The sequence below is a fragment of the Acomys minous genome (assembly GCF_964271855.1).
Source record: "Acomys minous genome assembly, chromosome: 6".
Classification (NCBI taxonomy): domain Eukaryota; kingdom Metazoa; phylum Chordata; class Mammalia; order Rodentia; family Muridae; genus Acomys; species Acomys minous.
Genome location: NC_140487.1, coordinates 53,345,418 through 53,362,440, shown reverse-complemented (window position 1 = coordinate 53,362,440; position 17,023 = coordinate 53,345,418). Strand labels below are relative to the sequence as shown.

The 17,023-nt window shown below is 52.3% G+C and overlaps 1 protein-coding gene across 6 annotated transcripts in view; it reads right to left on the bottom strand.

Annotated features, from left to right (window-relative positions):
- The window catches only part of CRHR2 (corticotropin releasing hormone receptor 2), a 44,775-nt gene extending 28,444 nt beyond the window's left edge, over window positions 1-16,331 (bottom strand). For 2 of the 6 annotated variants that reach the window (XM_084785801.1, XM_084785802.1), the window contains exons 1-3: window positions 16,111-16,331; window positions 6,547-6,637; window positions 340-465 (exon numbers count right to left, since the gene is read on the bottom strand). In XM_084785801.1, coding sequence (XP_084641927.1) covers window positions 340-465; window positions 6,547-6,637; window positions 16,111-16,182 — 289 coding nt within the window. In that variant the 5' untranslated portion in view covers window positions 16,183-16,331. Of the gene's footprint in view, window positions 1-339; window positions 466-593; window positions 976-6,546; window positions 6,638-16,110 lie in introns of those variants that run through there. The other 4 variants (XM_084785803.1, XM_084785805.1, XM_084785806.1 and 1 more) reach the window with 3 other exon arrangements.
- Window positions 16,332-17,023: the final 692 nt, after the last annotated feature.

Genomic DNA, 17,023 nt, shown 5'->3' with positions numbered 1-17,023 from the left:
GCAGCGTATGAACAGAGACGAAGGCCGAATGGGCGAACTTGAGGCAGCTAAGCAAATAGTGTAGGGGAAGCTTGCCCTTAAGGGGAGGAAATATTTCTTACTCTGTTGCTCGGCTCTATCCATATGTAGCACGGAAAACCACCGCCTAACGGAGGTTAGAAGGGCCATAGGGTTAGAGACAGAGAAGGCGTGCCCCCACTGTTTACCGAGTCCCCCGGAGTAAGCTCTATTAACGGTACAGAGGCCCCTCGATAGGTGTCCGACTAAGGGCTGAGAGTCCTCCCTCTTTCTGAATCGCCTTTCTGGGAGGTCAGCACGCGATAAGCGAGGGGCACTCACGGGTCGTGTTGTACTTGATGCCATTGAAGTACTCGGGGCACGGTCTCTCGACTAGGGCTCCAGGCACGCTCTGAGGCCAGCAGGTCCCGATCTGGTCCAAGGTCGTGTTGCAGTAGGAGTAGGGACCTGGAGACAGGAGGGAGCGTAACGGGGCTCAGAGGGGTGGCTCAGGCGCAGGGTGCCGCTCAGACCCTCGGTAGGAAAGCGCCGGGGAGCAAGCCCACATGTGGCTAGTTTGCTGGCCTCCTGCCTACCCTCGGGATCCAAGGGCGCTCCCCAGCCGTCCAGGAGCAGCTCTTCGGCTAGCGTCAGGCTGCAGTTGGCCTCCAGCAGGCTGTAGAGAAGCGCTGCGTCCATTGCGCCCCGGAGCCGCGCGCGGAGGGAGTAGGAGTGCGCGCCCTGCGTGGCTGCGAGGGAGCGGGCGCGACGGGGAGCAGTCAGAGAGTGCAGCGTCCAGGTCCTGCCCGCCCACCCCGGACCAGTCCGGCAGCTCCCGGGCGCATCTGCCACCGCTAGCTCCCAGCTTCGGAGCCAGGACCTTGGCCAGGAAGAGCAACGGGGCTCATAGAGCTGAGCGGCCGCCCGCTAGACCACGACCAATAGCGGCGTCGGGGGCGGGGCTCTGTCTCCAGCTCCGTCGGGCCCACCGCCCTCGGTGCTCTGTCCACCACACTAGTGGCCAGAATGGCGGCGGGGCTGGCGACGTAAGATCTGGGGTGGCCAAATATCCGGTCTGAGGCCCGACGGTTGCCGGCCCGGGGACTGCAGGAGACGCTTCTGAACCTGTCGCCACCAAAGTTGTGCGACTCTTGACCTAGAAATTTCTTCTCCTGAAGGAGGACACTAGCGCTGGGTCGGGGTACCTAGCCAGCCCAGGAGCAGATTTGTGCCCTGGGGAAGGAAATGGGTTGAAGGGGCCCCAGAGGGTAGCAAAGCGGTCGCCAGAGAGGATCTAACAGAGTTGGAGAAAACAAATGGAGTTCCTAGGTGGCTCTCAGCAAGAGCCAGGAACCAGTGGCAACACCAGATTTCACACTGGCAGATTTGCCGCCAACGGTGAGATGGGGATATCTAGGAAGAACTTAATTAAAATTATCTGGAAGACTTAAAGGTTTTAGTGCCTTGGGAACCAGATAGAGTGAGAAGTGAAAAACGTGTCTCTTTCTCCCGGTTTATGCAGGGCCATCTGAGGAGGAGAGGAAAAAGTCAGTGTTCCCTACTAGCAGGTGTGGAGGGCTGACTACTCCTGTAGGTAATTCTAGCCACCCCCCCACCCCAGCACTGCTGCCTTGGGATTAGCCTAAGCCAATTGCCTCAGTGTTCAAGGTGGGGCTATAGCCCTGTGCCTGTGAAGTGGACAGGCTGAGGTTCAGGAACCTGCCTGGGTGTGTCTTGCTCTCAGTCTGGACTCTGCTTTGTCTCAAGGGAAGAGCCTTGCCTTCTTGGTTTTTTTCTCCGTCAGTGCCACGTTTTCTGGGTTCCTTCACAGTCAGGAGTGTCTATGGCTTTAGAGGCTCTAGACCCAGTCCCATCGCCCAGCACCCTCTATTGGTGACCAGGTAGCAGTGGGGAAGGGCAAAGCCACCCTGAAGAGGATAGTGGCCCAGGTGGGGAGGCAGAGAGCAGACCAGTGCCTTTGTACAATCTTCCTGGCCACCATATTAATGCTGCTGTCACTCCCAAGTAGAGTGAGTTCACGAGATTGTGAGTGAGCAGTGAGATCAGGCTGAGCCCTGAAATCTCTCTTGGACCTGTCACCTGGCAGGGAGATGCGAAGGGCTACTAGATAGATCTGTCCTCTGGCTCTTGGATGGACACTTCAGGCCCTGGCGCAACTCTGGGCAGAACCTTAGGCCAGAGCACGAGTGGTTGGGTAGGTCCTCACAGGGATGCAATCTCCTTCGCTAGCCCCTCACACGCCATCACAGCGCAGATAAGGTGGAAACCAAGCCAAGCTTACAGGGTAAGAGCTCTGGTTCAGGAGACACATGCTGTATTAAGGAGGTGCTGAGCACCGGTGAGTGACATGACCCTTTCTATGCAGATTTCTGCAGAATAAGGACTGGTCTGGGTGCCTTGCATTGCTTAGCAGAGTTTCAGTGTCAGCGCCACTGTGTGAATACCTACACTCTCTAGGACACCAGGCCATGGTGCCATCTCTTTATACTCTCACATTTACAGGCATGATTATCACTCAAGATGTAACCTGGGGAAACCAACTGGCTTCATAGCTCACTTTAATGCTGGCGAATGGGGAAATGAAGAAGAAATTGAAAAGAGCGCTTTCCTCAGAATATGTAGATTCAGCTACATAGAAGCAAGGCAGGGGCTGTTTTGTTTAACTAAAGATGCAGAGGTGGTTGGAGGCTTCCAGCCATTCCTGTCACTGACCCAAGCTAGGCATGAGAGGACAAATCTGTGTGTCTTAAGCTGGTGGGGCCAGGAACATTGGAGAGTAAGTTCAGGAAGTGTGAAAGGGCTAGGAAATGCCCTATTGTCATGAGCAGCCTGAGGTGAGGGATTTACCTCTGCTGCTTAGTGTCATAAGTCTTGGGCCATCACTGATATCAGCTATGGTGGTGAACAGTTCCAGGCCAGCATAGACACATCCACTGCACAGCCCCATACATGCCATTAACTAGGCCTGCAGGGCACCAAAGAAGTACTTTACTGTCACAGTCCTGCATTTGGACAAAACTGCACATGCTCTCATTTACACCCCCGCCACCATAAAAATGCCAAGTGGACAACAAGGTTTGTAGGGACAGCCATTCCTTGCTGCCCTCCATATGAAGGTCTTTAGGGACAGCTAAGGACAAGCAATGAGACCTTCCTCTGCAAGTCAAAGTGAGGTGTGGTGCATCACTCCTAAACTATGACGTCAAGCAATGCTTCAGACCATACCTCCCCCCAGCTCTGCCGAAGAACAGAGGAGGTGACCTGGTGTCCTGATGTTCAACAAATGGACCCAAGCTGTGGGACCAGGAAAGGCCTGTAGTGATCAGCCCACCCCCACACATTCAGTGCACAAATGGGCAGTACCCAAAGGGACACTTCCTCTGCTCCCATTTCCTCCCTTCACAGGGCAGGTGAGAAGGACTTTTACAGTGGTGATCGTGTCACTTTACCTCCATGGTTGGCTCCACATACCCTCTAGGGTCGAGCCGAGGTCTTTGACATTATAAAGAAGATACTTGGTGATCGTCCCCCATCCTCAGCCTGTTGCTGGCTGAGATGCCCGTTGGAAGACCCTGCTTCCATGAGACCTCTGTGCCTCTGTGCCTCTGCCATGCTGGGCCCACTGTAGAATGCCCTTAGGCTCTGCAGTCCAGTGCAGCCTCTCTCCTCTTCCTGCGAGCATGCAGTCTCTCACCTCTTCTGCCTTTACTGTTCTAGATGCTTCCCAGACACTCCTATCTGTAGGGGCTAGTCTAGAGCTTGCCAAAGCTCCAGCAACAACAGGATCCCGGGGTGGGCAGGCCTGTTCACCAACCTTCGAAAGTGTCCTCAGCACCCGTCAGGATGTTCTATGGAAGGTAGCCATCACATGGAAGAACAACAAACAAACAAACAAACAAACAAACAACCCAAGTTTCTTGGCCATAAGGCCAGGGAAAACCCAGGGTCCTGCTTCCCTAGCCAGACTCCTCTACACCTATGACAAACACTAGTATGCCTTGCTCTGTGTGCACACATACGAGTGTCTTTGTGTGTGTGCATCCATACACCTTGGACTGTGAAGGGACTTAGAAGATTCTTTCGATGCCTTTGAACCCTTATATTGTCTCTGAATAAAATAATATGCCTCCCAATAATTCTCCACCATTTTCAAATATATGTAAATGCATGAGATGAATAAAATAGAAATAGTCCATTAAAAGCTTGCTGAAAGTTATAATTGCTCTCCCGACTGTATGTATTTTTCACTTATTTAGACTACAGGGGCACACAGCCCAATTGGTCATCATCTTTAATTTATGGTTCCTTGACATCATCAGCCCACATATACATGGCCTGACTTTATTTTATGTTCTTTTCTTTTATGGAGGTTTGTGTACAGTAGGAACCATACTGAGCTAGGCACTCAATCTGAACCAGACATTACCAGTCATGCTTGTATTTATCCATGTGTGCCCTCCCAGAGGAAGCCTGGTCTTGAGTGTTCATTTGTCACTCCCTAGCTCTTATTTTCCCCCCTGATTTTCACCTGGAAAATTCTCTGAACAAAGGTGATTCATTTCACTTCATTTTACACTTTTTTAGTTATTCTGCATTCTCTTAACTAGTGGACACAAGAGACGGCCATTCACATGTGGGGATTAGAGAAGCAATTTCTGTAGCCCAGCAGGCATCCTAACAGTTCACATGTCCACCCCAGGGCTGTGGCTAATGAGGGATGATGTGTCCCTACAGTGGCTGCTAGGCAGCGTCACCAGCAATGTGCTGGATGAATATTTAAGGAAACATTCACTCTCAGTTATTAGAGGAAAACGCAGGTTAGAAAGCTATGGACACAATCACAGCTCATTTCTGGTGAAAACAAAACAAAACAAGAAAACCCAAAAATCTCACAAAAGCAACATGAGGCTCACTCTATGGACGATAAACTCCTAAGAGACGTGAGACGCTGTCAGCATTGTTAGGCTGTGAGATAATGAGTTCTTATGATTCAAAAAGAGTTTCCACTAAATTTTGTAATAAATAGTACCAGTGCCTTTTGTCAGCAGACGGAAGCCTTAAAAATTAGACAGGGAGGGCTGATGTCCTTCTGCCTTAACTCAGGTTGGGGGGAAGCAGGTAATCTGTGCCACCTCTTCAAACAGAGAGCTTGGCAGAGAGGCCAGAGAGAGGCCAGGGTGTCCTTGAGCAGCAGTGTTACTCAGATGGAAAGTGCAGGAAGGAATGGTATTCCTTAAGCAGAGGCCTCTGGTCCTCCCTATGTCTGCTAGACATGGTCTATGCTGCCTATCCCGGCTGCCAAAGTGTGCCCCTTAGGTAGACTTAAACCTTCATTCTAACAGATGTAGAAACAGATGTGTAGACTGAGTGGTGGCCCTCTGAATTCACACACTGAAATCCAAAGTCCCAGTACCTCAGGATGTGACTTTATTGGGTCTAGGGTTTTTACAGAGGTGATTCAAAGAGTGTGAACGCAGTTTGGCCAGTAGGCCCAGTACAATATGATGGGTGGCCTTGTAAGAAGAGGAGCTGGGATGGACCCTCTCTGAGAGAAGACCTGAAGACAGGAAAGGTCTGCAAGCCAGAGAGAGGCCTTGGAATAAGCAACTCAAGCCAACCCTTGGTCATGCCCTTCCAGACTCCAGAAGAGGGAGAAGGTGAGTTTGAATCCATCAAGCCAAGCCACCCAATCTAGAGCTTCCTCACAGTGATTCTCACAGGAAACTCACAGAGACAGGTGTCTTGCCCAAAGCCCCACTGCTGCTAGACAGAGGAGCTGGGACTATACTGGTCTATGACTCTTGAGAGCTGAGTTCAGGACAGGCCCACAGTAGAGGTGCAGGCAGTGGGACTTAACCCCTTGGTCCCTCCCTCAGGTTGTGTTTGGATGTCCCGGGCTGGCTAGCACTCCTGTCCCCTTGAGCTCTGAGCCAAAGACACCCTCACCTGATCCAGCCCTCTATCCCTGCAGTTTCTATGAACCAGCACTTGAAAGTGCAGGAGAGGGAGTGGGGCCCTAGAGATGTCTTCCTGGAGTCCTCACCTCAGCACTCTGCCGCTCTTCCCATGATTGTGTCAATCAGCTTCGGGAAACCTTGGAGGGTCATACCCCAGAGCCTGGCTGCTGTTTCACAGGGCCATACAGGGGTGATGCCTGTAGCCACGGCAACCAGAGCTATTTTTTTTTTACACCTTCTGCTAGTCTTGCCTTTTGACAGAGTGCGAAAGCAGAAGGGTCATCTTCTCATTGGGCTCCTGAACACACCAGTCTAGCCAGTTTTTTCTTCAGGTGTCCATTCAGGGACAGTGAGCAAAAAGAAACCTTCTGGCCAAAATCTCGTCACTGATAAAGAGCCGGAAGCTCCAATGGGGGAAGGATACTAGGCAAAGACATAATGATGAGACCAAGCCAGGCCTTGGAGCCAGGGCTCTCTGCTCTACCCCACTGAGCTTCCTCTCGCAAGCTCCCGGGCTCACCTCCCTTCCCAGGACCAATGCAGGATTGGGTGGGTTGGACAGCATGCATACCTGACAGGTTGAGAGTTGTGGTCTTGTGGCAGTATTGCTCCAATAGTGTCCACAGGGGCTGGTCCTGGGGCACCTGGCCTGGCCTGGCCACCTAGGAGAGCGGAGATGAGGGTTACTGGCCAGGCCTGGGCTTGCTGTTGATACATATCTGCTCCCACCCAAAATGTCACTTATTTTTCACTTCGTTTACCTTTACTGCAGATAGAGGGACAGTTGAATGGGGAAATGTTCAAGCCCCCTTGGAAAGCAGTGCTCTGGTCTCACCTGCAGCCCCGCAAAGCCTATAGAAGTGGTCTAGGAAGGAACACGTTTGATGCAGGAGCCTAGTCCTTCCCTCAGCCTCAAAGCTGGTTTCTCCCTGAGTGGATGTAATATACTAAGGCTAACATCTTGTCTTCCATCACCAAAGCCCCCACAACTATGTCCAGAGAGCCTTCTGTGTGTTAAGCCCTGTGGTTACTTTAAGAGTCCCAGGCAAGGTGGACATATCCTAAGCTACATAGGAGAGAAGAGAGAGAGAGAGAGAGAGAGAGAGAGAGAGAGAGAGAGAGAGAGAGAGAGAGAAAGAGACAGGCTACAGTTTTTCTTTTCTGTCCTAGACAGATGGGAGAGACATAAAGGGCCTTAGGTTAATACATGAGAGAGACAACAAAGCAGATTCTTCTTGCAAGAGGAGGAGTTAAATGGTAATGGAGGGATGAGCAGGTAAGAGAGAAAGGACCACAGTGACAGCTCCAGCACCCAGCAGGGAACAGATGTGACAGTGAAAACACAACCCAAAAGCCAAAGCCATCTAGGACCCCAACTTCCAGGAAAGTCTTCAGAGTGGTTGCTGGACACAGTGGATAAAGTAGATGTGGGTATGTCTGCCCTGGATGGGGGCACTTTCTGGTGAGAATGACAGGTTAGTGACCAGCTTTACTGAAGGAAGCTAGCGTAGTAGCATGGAAGTGATCATGATGAAGTGGATTTTGAAATGTGAGTAGGAGTTTGCTTAGCTGATGAGGGTCCCTGCTTAAGTGGGGGAGCACAGCATGTGCAAAGTCAGAAAAGTAGGGGGGGGAGGTATAGAGTTGCATTGGAGCAAAGTCTTCTAAAATCCTAGCCCTAACTGTTGCCCCCAGCTCCTGGCAAGACCACACTCCTCCGACTCTGCAACTAGCATGCATGTGCACACTCGTGTGTGTGTGTGTGTGTGTGTGTGTGTGTGTGTGTGTGTGTGTGTCCCAGCCCTGTCACTTTCTATTCTGAGGCCTCAGAAAGTACTGTTCTCTTAGCAGGCAGCTGTCTTTCTCTTGCTTGTCAGGATTTCTTTCCTACACAGCTGGGCCCATGTTCGCCCCAGGATGTCCCCACAAGCTGAAAACCCTCAAACACCACACTTAGTCTACTTCCTGGGCTTGAGCTAGAGGCTGAAAACTTGCTCTCCCCTTGCTGGCTTGGAGCTGCTGATTAATAATGCCACCATGCCGATGGTGAACTGTGCCCACGTGGCTTACTGGGACTTGGCTGGCAGCCTTGGGTGCTCAGGGAAATTTGGGCCAGGGGCAGTGGTGAGTGTGTGTGTGTGTGTGTGTGCGTGTGTGTGTGTGTGTGTGTGCGCGCGCGCGTGCATATGCACTCTAAGGAGCATTCTGAGCTGTCAACCTTAAGCTGTTGCCTTATGCTTCCAGGAAATAATGGGCCAGCGGTTCTGTGCACAGGTTCTGGAGGCTGCCAGGAGCTCTTTTACACCAGCTGCCTGGCACCAGGAGGGCCTTGCTTGCTCTGTAGAAGGACTCCTCACCAGGTGGATGGGGAATCTTTCAAGCCAGACCCCTCAGCTGCTTAGTCTTCTCTTGTCTTCAAGGACACTGGGCTCTTGAAGACATGACCTCTGCCTCTCTCTCTGGGCTCGGCCTTCAGTACCGCATGATGAGCACCTGTCCCCTCTTGTCAAGGACAGTCAGTGTTAGGGGATGCCAGGACTTAGAGCTGAGTCCTAAGGGGAGATGAGTGGGAAAGTGACAGAGTGGACAAGGGAGAGAGAGGGTGCAAGGCCCCTCTGGTATCTTTTTTGCTTTTTGCAGTGTGTGGTGTGTGTGTATGTGTGTGTGTATGTGTATGTGTGTGTGGTGTGTGTGTATGTGTATGTGTGTGTGTATGTGTGTGTGTGTGTGTGTGTGTGTGTGTGAGAGAGAGAGAGAGAGAGAGAGAGAGAGAGAGAGAGAGAGAGAGAGACAGATAGACAGACAGACAGACAGGCAGGCAGACAGACAGACTGACTGACTGACAGACAGATGGAGAAGGAGACAAAAGCAGCTAGCAAGGCCTTCCTGGAGGGGCACACTCCCAGGAAGCCCCAGAATGAAAGCCCAGAGGCTTGCACCATGGTTAGCCAGCCCGTGTGCCTCAGATACTCTCTCCATTTCTCAGAGACCCCACCACAACACTTGTGGGCCCAAGTGCCCCCTCATTGACCTTGGTGACTTGCCTGCCACCTGTTCTGAGCCCACAGAGTGGGTGAGGGTGATGTTCTCAGGACTCAGGTGATGTGGGCCCCGCCTTGTCTCAGATGCCTGGTCCCAGGTCGTGCCGTCTCTCACTGAGAGAAGTGCATTGCTGGGGGTGCACAGAGGGGCACTATGCTCAGTATAGGGGTGCACTGCTCTACCTTGGGCAAAAAGAGCTGGTCCGAGTAGACTTTGGGATCTTCCCATACCTCTGTCTCTCAAGCCAAGAATCATAATTTTCTTTCTCCTTACCCATGATCCACCTGATTACACTGAATGCAGTTCAAGCTGACAGCACACCCTATGGATGATTATTTTGAGCAGAGCCCTTGGTGGCAGTTGAGATGGTGGGTAGGTAGGAAAAAGGCAGCATTGTGGGTAGTTTGAGTGGAGCTTCAGGTATCCCTGCATTTATCCTTGTAGGGGATATTGTTTCTGTGGGCTGTGGCCTCTGCCAAGCTCCAGAACCTCTCCTAGCCTTAGCCTTCTCACCTCTTCAGTGGATACGGGTTCCTGAAAACATGGCCTCCACCTCCCTCACCAGGCTTAGCCTTCAGCAGTGCATAGAGAATGGCTGTCCTGTCTTGTTAAGACAGCCAAGGCTCTGGGAAGGCTGGACCGCAAGCTGGTGAGGGGGGAAGTGTCAGGGTGAACAGTGACAAGAGGAATGACCCCCATGAAGCAAATGAACAAAGGGTCAAGGGGGGCATCGGGCAGCAGAGCCTGGTTTATGGACACTGTTTGAGGACAGGAGGGTGCAGGTGGGAGGGGGACATGGGGCAGCAGAGCCTGGTTGGATGAACTGTTGAGAAGGCGGGAGGCAGAGGGATATAGACGCTTTCCTGTGTGGTGTTTGCTTTGTGCTGGCACAGCTCTAAACTGAAACCAGATGACAGCTCATTTGCTCCTTGCCACAGCTCCTGAGGGAGCTGTGAATAACCCCACTTCACAGAAGCCAAGGCCAGGTAAGAGCCCAGGGCAAGATTCCAGCCCAGACGACCTGATGTATGGCTGGTCTGGCTACACATCTAAAGTGTGGTCCTAGATAAGGACATGAGGGTGAGATCTACAGAGGCCAACAGGACACCAGTCCATATGTGGCACTCAGTGGTCCCATAAGTAAGATGCCCCTAGCACCAGGCATGGTGATGCACGCCTGTAATCCCAGCACTGAGGGAGGCAGATCTCTGTGAGTTTGAGGCCAGCCAGATTTACAGAGTGAGTCCAGGACAGCCAAGGCTACACAAAGAAACTCTGTCTTGAGAAAACAACAACAACAACAACAACAACAAACAAAAAACAAACCACTACCAACAAAATCCTAGCTGGCCACATAAGCACAAAGTGGAAGGTGGAGAGACCATCAGGCCAGAGTTCCAAGCAAGGAGATGAGAAATTTACATTGAGACGCTAATTGGCCTTGATCCACCATGACACTGAGCTCCTGGAGCCCGTGTGATTCTTTGAGTGGCGGGCATTCTTTCTTTCCAATGAGGCAGCTCTGGGAGCTCCTGGCCAAGGCTGTCATCAGAGACCAAGTCGTGATGAGGAGTCTGAGACTTGCAGCCACATTCCCAGGTAAAAACAGATGGGGACTGCATGGTGACAAGCAGGAGAGTGGTCCCCAGAGGCTCACATATTTGAATGCTTAGCAGTCAGGAATGGAACTCTTGGCCAGGATTCAAAGGAGCGGCCTTGTTGGAAGAAGTACATCACCGAGGCTGGGCTTTGAGGTTTCGAAAGCCCATGCGAGGCCCAGCTCTCTCGCTCTCAGCCTGCACATGTGGATGTTGCCGTCAGCTGCTGCTCCAGTACCATGCACACCGCCATGCTCCCCGCCGTGGTGGTCGTGGACGAACCGTCTGAAATGCTTTCTTTTTATAAGAGTTGCCTCGGTTTATGGTGTCTCTTTAGAGCAATAGAACACCGACTAAGACAGATTGCATTAGTAAGCCCTGGCCTAGTGGTCTGTCTTGTCTGTGGAACGCAGTCTCCACGACATATTGAGAGACAGGACTTGTAGTTTGGCTATGACGCAGGCGTCCTCACCCCACCCGACCCCACCTCGCCTCAATCAGCGTCTTCCTTCGGCTGTGTCCTTTCTCCCTTCTTCCTGTGTCAACTGGTATCTAGACCAGATGTTTCCTGGCACTCTTGAGGTCTTCTAATCCAGTACTGGACTCAATGACGGGTCATAGGGCCTGGGCTGACTACAGGATGGAGCCAGGGAGCCTGGGTATATGCAACGGTTACCTGAGAGGCCCAGCTAAGCCCTTGGTGAGGGGGTCTGTGCCACCTCTGGTAGAGACGGTGTCCAGAGAAGAATGGAATTGCAGAGGCCCAGGTGGAGTCCAGGGAACTAGAGACCCGCATAGTGTGCAGAGACAAAGCCTTTGGTTTCTTTGGCCATTGCCCTCTCTTTCTTGTCTGACCTGCCAGCGTTGGTGTCTACACTGCTCTTGGATAGCCTGGGACAAGAGAGCGGCCTTCATCTTCATCCTTATTCCAGGAGTCCCACTGTAGGTCCAGGGTCCACGTCTGTGCCCAAAGTTCCTGAGCAAGCGCTGAACAAATGTTAGCTGATTGAGTGATTGGGTGGGTGGGTGGGTGGGTGGATGGGTGGATGGATGGATGGATGGATAAGCCCTGCTACTCTGACTAGGTAGCATCAATGCAACCCACACTTCTGGGAACTCCAGCTTTAAGCTTTTGCTCTCCCTCGAATTGCCTTTGCTTTGATGTTTCCCCCAGAGGTTACTTCTGTGGGACCTATTTCCTATCTCTAGCCCCTAGAATGTGCCCTCATTGAGGAAGGCAGAGGAGGCCCTGGCAGGGAATGAGGCAGGAGGAGCCAAGCCTCCAGCTGTTCGTCTTCCTTTTGGGCCCTATCCAAGCAAAGCCTGTGCCCTAGGGGCCAGACAGGCACATAGGTGCCACCTCACAGGAGCCAGAGGGTCTGGCTGGACTTACTCCTCTTCCTGGGTCTGGTGACAAGTTCCCTCTAAATTTAGGCTTCTGTCTAAGCCTGGAAGATTTATGGACCTTGAGTCTTGGGCCTGCTGGACTGGGAACCAGCCCCTCCCTGCCTCTTCTCACTGAGGTCAGGGAAGGAACCAGGGAGGGAGAGCTCCTCCCACTGTCTGCTTCATTCAGTGTGTCCATTGGTCTAGGCTCAGGGAAGTGGGCAGGGGAGAGAAAAAAGAAAAGAGAGGAAGGAGGAGGGGTAGGGGATAGGGAAGGATGGAAGGGCAGCTTGGGGAGGAAGGGGGCAAGAGCGGGGAGAGTAGGTAGCAGAGGAGAAGACAGGGTAGGGAATACGTGAGAGAGAAGTGAGGATGAGGAGGGGAGGAGGATGGAGAGGAAGATAAATTGGAGAGGGAGGCAGGAGAGAATGGGAAGGAGAGCAGAAGAGGAGGCTGAATCTGGGTCCCATCGGGGTTGCGGGTGGGAAGTAATGGAGTTATATGTTATGAAGATGAATGCTCACTGAGTGGCACACGAAGAAGCCACTGCTTTCTAGAGCATCGGGTCCAGCAACTTTAATGGGATCCTCTCAACGCTTAAATATAACTTACAGGATGTGGGACTTCAAGTGAAGCTCCCGAGACACTAGAGGCCTCTAGCAGGCTTCTCACTCCTGCAGCTCCGCTCCAGTGGGCCCCTTGGTGAGCACCTCTTCCTACAATGCCTTCATGTCTCCTTTGAAGTCCCAAATCTATCTCCCCAGGCCCTAGGGGCAGGGGACTCTGGCCTCCTCACTCTGCTCTTCGCTCTGAGAGCTGGTGAGGCTGTTTTTTTCTTCCATCCCGTCTGTCTTTCTCATCTGGGCCCTGGCCCAGAAGTAGCGATGGGTGGGTGGGTGGGGGGGAGTTCCTTGGCCCTGTGTGGAGGGAGCTGGTCAGCAGGAGGGCCCTAGCACAGGTCACTTGGTCTAAAAGCATTCTCTGTATTTATCAACTCATCTGGTGTCCACTCATCCCTGTAGTAGTCACCCTTCTGACTGGCACCTCTGTCCAAATGTCCTAAAATTAGCCTGGCATTAAAATCGAGGTTTTGTTAAGGCAACAGGATCAACCGCTCATTTAAAGTTCTGGCCTTGCCCTTCACCAGAGATGTGGCCTTGAGCCCTGATGCCTTTTCCTTTCTCTTGGCCGATGGAGGTAGGAGGGTCTCAGGTCTGGGTTCCCTGGGTTGTCCTGAGGCTTCAAGCAGGGACACGTGTGGCACCTAGCTGAACCCCCACATAGTCTGCCCAGGCCAGCTGCACAGACAAACAAGTGAAGTCAAGATGTGGAACAGGCTGTCCTCCCACCCTGCAGATCGAAGAAGTCAGACTGCTGAACAGTCACACTAGACAGACTGATTGCATTCCAATGAAGTAAAAATGAAGAGGATGCTGAGCTGCGCCGTCATTCTGCAGCAGCAAACTCAGGGCTTCTGGCTTCTGTAGAACCCAGGAGGCAGCGCCCCGCAGACAAATTGGTTCAGAAAAAAAAATATACTTAAACACTGGCAAAATGGCAAAGCCAAAGAGGCTAAATTAGCTGATTAGGTTAGAAAACACTCAGAAGGGAGTTAAATTTTTGGTGGAAAGTCATTAGATGACAGAGCTTCTGGGAAACGTCCTTGGGTATGTTGCATTCTTGGCAAAGGGTAGTGGGGGGGGGTGCGGGGGCGGGGGTGCGATACAGAATGAAAGGCCAGGAACTTGATTTTAGGAAAGGAGGGAGTGGGTTATGTAAGGTCCAGTTTCCTACAGCTGTTTGAACACAGCCAGACTTCATGTCTCCTCTGTTTGCTGGGCATTCTCTGGACAAAAACCAGGACCTGTGGCAAGAGGCTATAGGAGGTTGTCCTGAGACCTCAAGAGAAAGTCTTCCCACCCCAAGGTGAGGGGCTGAAACTGCCTGGGAGGGATTGGGCTCCTGGGACCATCACAGAGGTGCAGGTGACTAGATAGGTGACAGGTGGAGTGTCTTCGTTTGACACGCTCGCTTGCAGGATTACAAGTGCTTCAGATTCGGTGGTTTTCCCAGAATTGGAGTACCTGCATGGACTTCACTGGTTGAAAGGGAATGAATGTCCATAATGCCAAAATTTGAAATCCAAAATGGAAAATTTGCTTTAAAAGTTAGGGATTTTTGGATCACACCATCTAGTGTGCTCACCCTGTTGTGAACCACCATTCTGGGAAATCACACATGACCTGGCATGCAGGAGGCACTGTTTCTCCGAGGCCCTCAGAAGGCCCCGAGGTAAGCTGGAAGCCCTAGTTCAAAGCCTGGCTACGTCCTCCAGACTCTCAAGAGTTGAGTGGAGGGATACTTTCTCTTCTCCTATCCTGACCTCTTTCCTGTAAACCAGCAGCAGCCGCACTCTCTTCAGAGGTTTCACCATGCACTCAGGCTACAGATTTCTTCTGGAGGCAAGGCTCCCAGGCTTGGCCCCTGATAGCATCCCCCAGCCTTCCTGTCACACACACTCCGGCCAGCTGACCTGCCTCCTCCCACCAGACTCCTCCACTTCCTGCCACGGGGGTTTCTCACACCTTTTTATCTCTTTCTGCGGACCCAATTTACAAAGGTTATAAATACGCACTATTTCTTCGCTTTCTTCCCCGCCAGGGCTCTTTCTGGCTGTGAGCCTGCCAGGGCAGGAGCATGGGTCGGCTTCCACACCTGTGTCCGTATGCTGTGGGTACTTGTGAAGTCCAGCTTGGATAAGTGAGAGAGCTACATTCTCCCTGCTGCTTTCCTCCATGATCTCAAGCTCTCGTTTCCCTGGGGGCTGAAATCTCAGAATAGTTGGCCAAGAACCCAGAAATCAATCTTATTACCAAGAAGGTCCAGGGCGAGGAAGGCTGGGCTTGCCGTTCAGAAAGACCAAGGTGTAGTTAATCTCCAGCTGCTGAGACGCTGAGCAACTTTGGGCAACGTACTAATTTCTGTCTCAGTATGGGGACCTTAGAGAAGGAAAAGAAGGGCCTGGGATGGTTCTGAGGGATGCTAAATCTCGTGGCCCATCCCTCAGTCTGGTACCCACCTCCTGGCCCTGGCCAGACTTCAGGGAGGACAGAGCCTCGATGTCCTCACACCTGACACCCACAACTAGAGTTTTCTCCTCGCACACACAGTGCCTCAAGGCTTCAGTTAGTTCCTCTCAGGTGTTCTTCAGGATGAGCCTGTTGAGGGAGCATCTTCATTTTTCCTGATGAGGAAACCTGAGACCGGGGAAGTTTAAAGAACCTGTCCAAGGTGACAAAGAACATACTGCCTCAGATAGCAGATGCTCACTAGATGTCTATGAAATGACTGTCTAGTGAATCAGTCCTGGTTCATCTGGGGATACTGAGGCACAAGACACTGTCACTGAGGTTACTCCAGGGTTCTCTGTCTTTTGGAATGATATAAATATAGTTTCCCCCCCCATGAGAAGTGTGGCCTCAGGAAGGTATCCTTGCTCTCTCGGTTTCCCCATATGCAAAATGAGAAGACAGTTGGAGGTAGATTGCTTCCACACCTGCTTCCGGGAGCCACCCCTCTTCCTCAGCTCTTTCTTTTTAACTGCCCACCATCCTTCACACAACTCCTCAGACAGACATTGGCTCTGAGTGAGGACCCTCTGCCCTGTGCCCACGGCTCATTTGATGCTGGGGGTTAGCAGAGATGGGTATAGGCAGCAGCGGGTGGGGGCCGCTCTCTGTGGATCTGCTGGAGGAAGGGTAGAGAAGGGAGCTGGGGATCTTTAGAAGAGGTAGAAGGGGCTGCGGGGAAGGGAAGGCTGGACAGCAGATAGAGAATTGCTAACCTGGAAGGACAGGTCCTGTATGCAATGGTGTCCCTTCAGAGTCCCATGCTCATCCACACGGGACTTCTCTTATCCTAACTGGTATTAGTCTCCTTGTTCCTTTTCCTGTCCCCTCTGGGTATGAGATGGTCTCATTTTTCAGAGACATAGATCCCTAGTGCCACCCAGCCACCAAGTCTCGAGACTCGCCTTGCACCCTCTGTCGGAGAGCAGGGCTGGGAGCTTCCATTCTGATGCCCCCCAGCACACACACTCAACCACTTACCTGGGGCAGTGGGAGCAGGCAGAACAGGCAGAGAAGGAGCCGTGTGCTGGGAAGAGAGCCTGAGGTCCCCATGGGACACTAGTTACTGCCCCTAGGGGATGAGGGCCAGAAGCTGCCGCTTCAGAAGGAGGTCTGTCCGGGCCTCTCCCACAGGCCTGTCCTGCCCTGCACGACCTACGAGCCAAGGTAAAGCCCTGGTGCCCAGGGCATTCTTCACCCGCCTCCCCCAGGGTAGCAGCGACACTACCCCACAGCCAGCGGCTTTCAGGTTATTTATAGCTGGCTCTGGGCAGCAACTTGTGCAGGAGGCTTGGGGACATACTCCAGTTCCCAGAGCAGGGCTTAATGTGCCTGGCCTTCCCGCCAGCGTTGGTAGGCTGTAGCTCCTCAGAGCCAGAAGCCAAGAATAGAGAGACCAGTGGACCTGAGGATTCAGGGGGGCTGCCTGTGACTACTTGGACCAGCACTCTTCATTTGTTTGACAGGTCCCAGTTACCCAGGGAGCGTGAAACTGGCCCACGAGCCTAGAGGAGAGCGGAGATCTGCATGTTGGCTTAGCACACGTGGGAAAGGTCTGGGCAAAGGGCACGTGGGTGTGATTCAATCAGAGCCCAACTTTTCAGTACATTGGAAATTATATCAAAACAGAGACAACCAAAACATCGAGAGCTCATGGGGGTGGGGCTGAGCATCCTACTGCTCTCAGTGGTGACAGGTGCAGATCGTAGAAGCACAGGCAATGCTCCCGACAAGTGGGCCTTTTGTGCAGGGGTTAAAAGCTTAAGCAGTGCGTGCCCCCTGGTTTTGAGGGAAAGCATTCTAGGAATGTGATTAAGAGGTACTGGCTTTTGCTGGAGGTGCAGCCTTCCAGTAGAGGCTGTAGAGAACTCAGCCCAAGTTCAAAATACGCAGA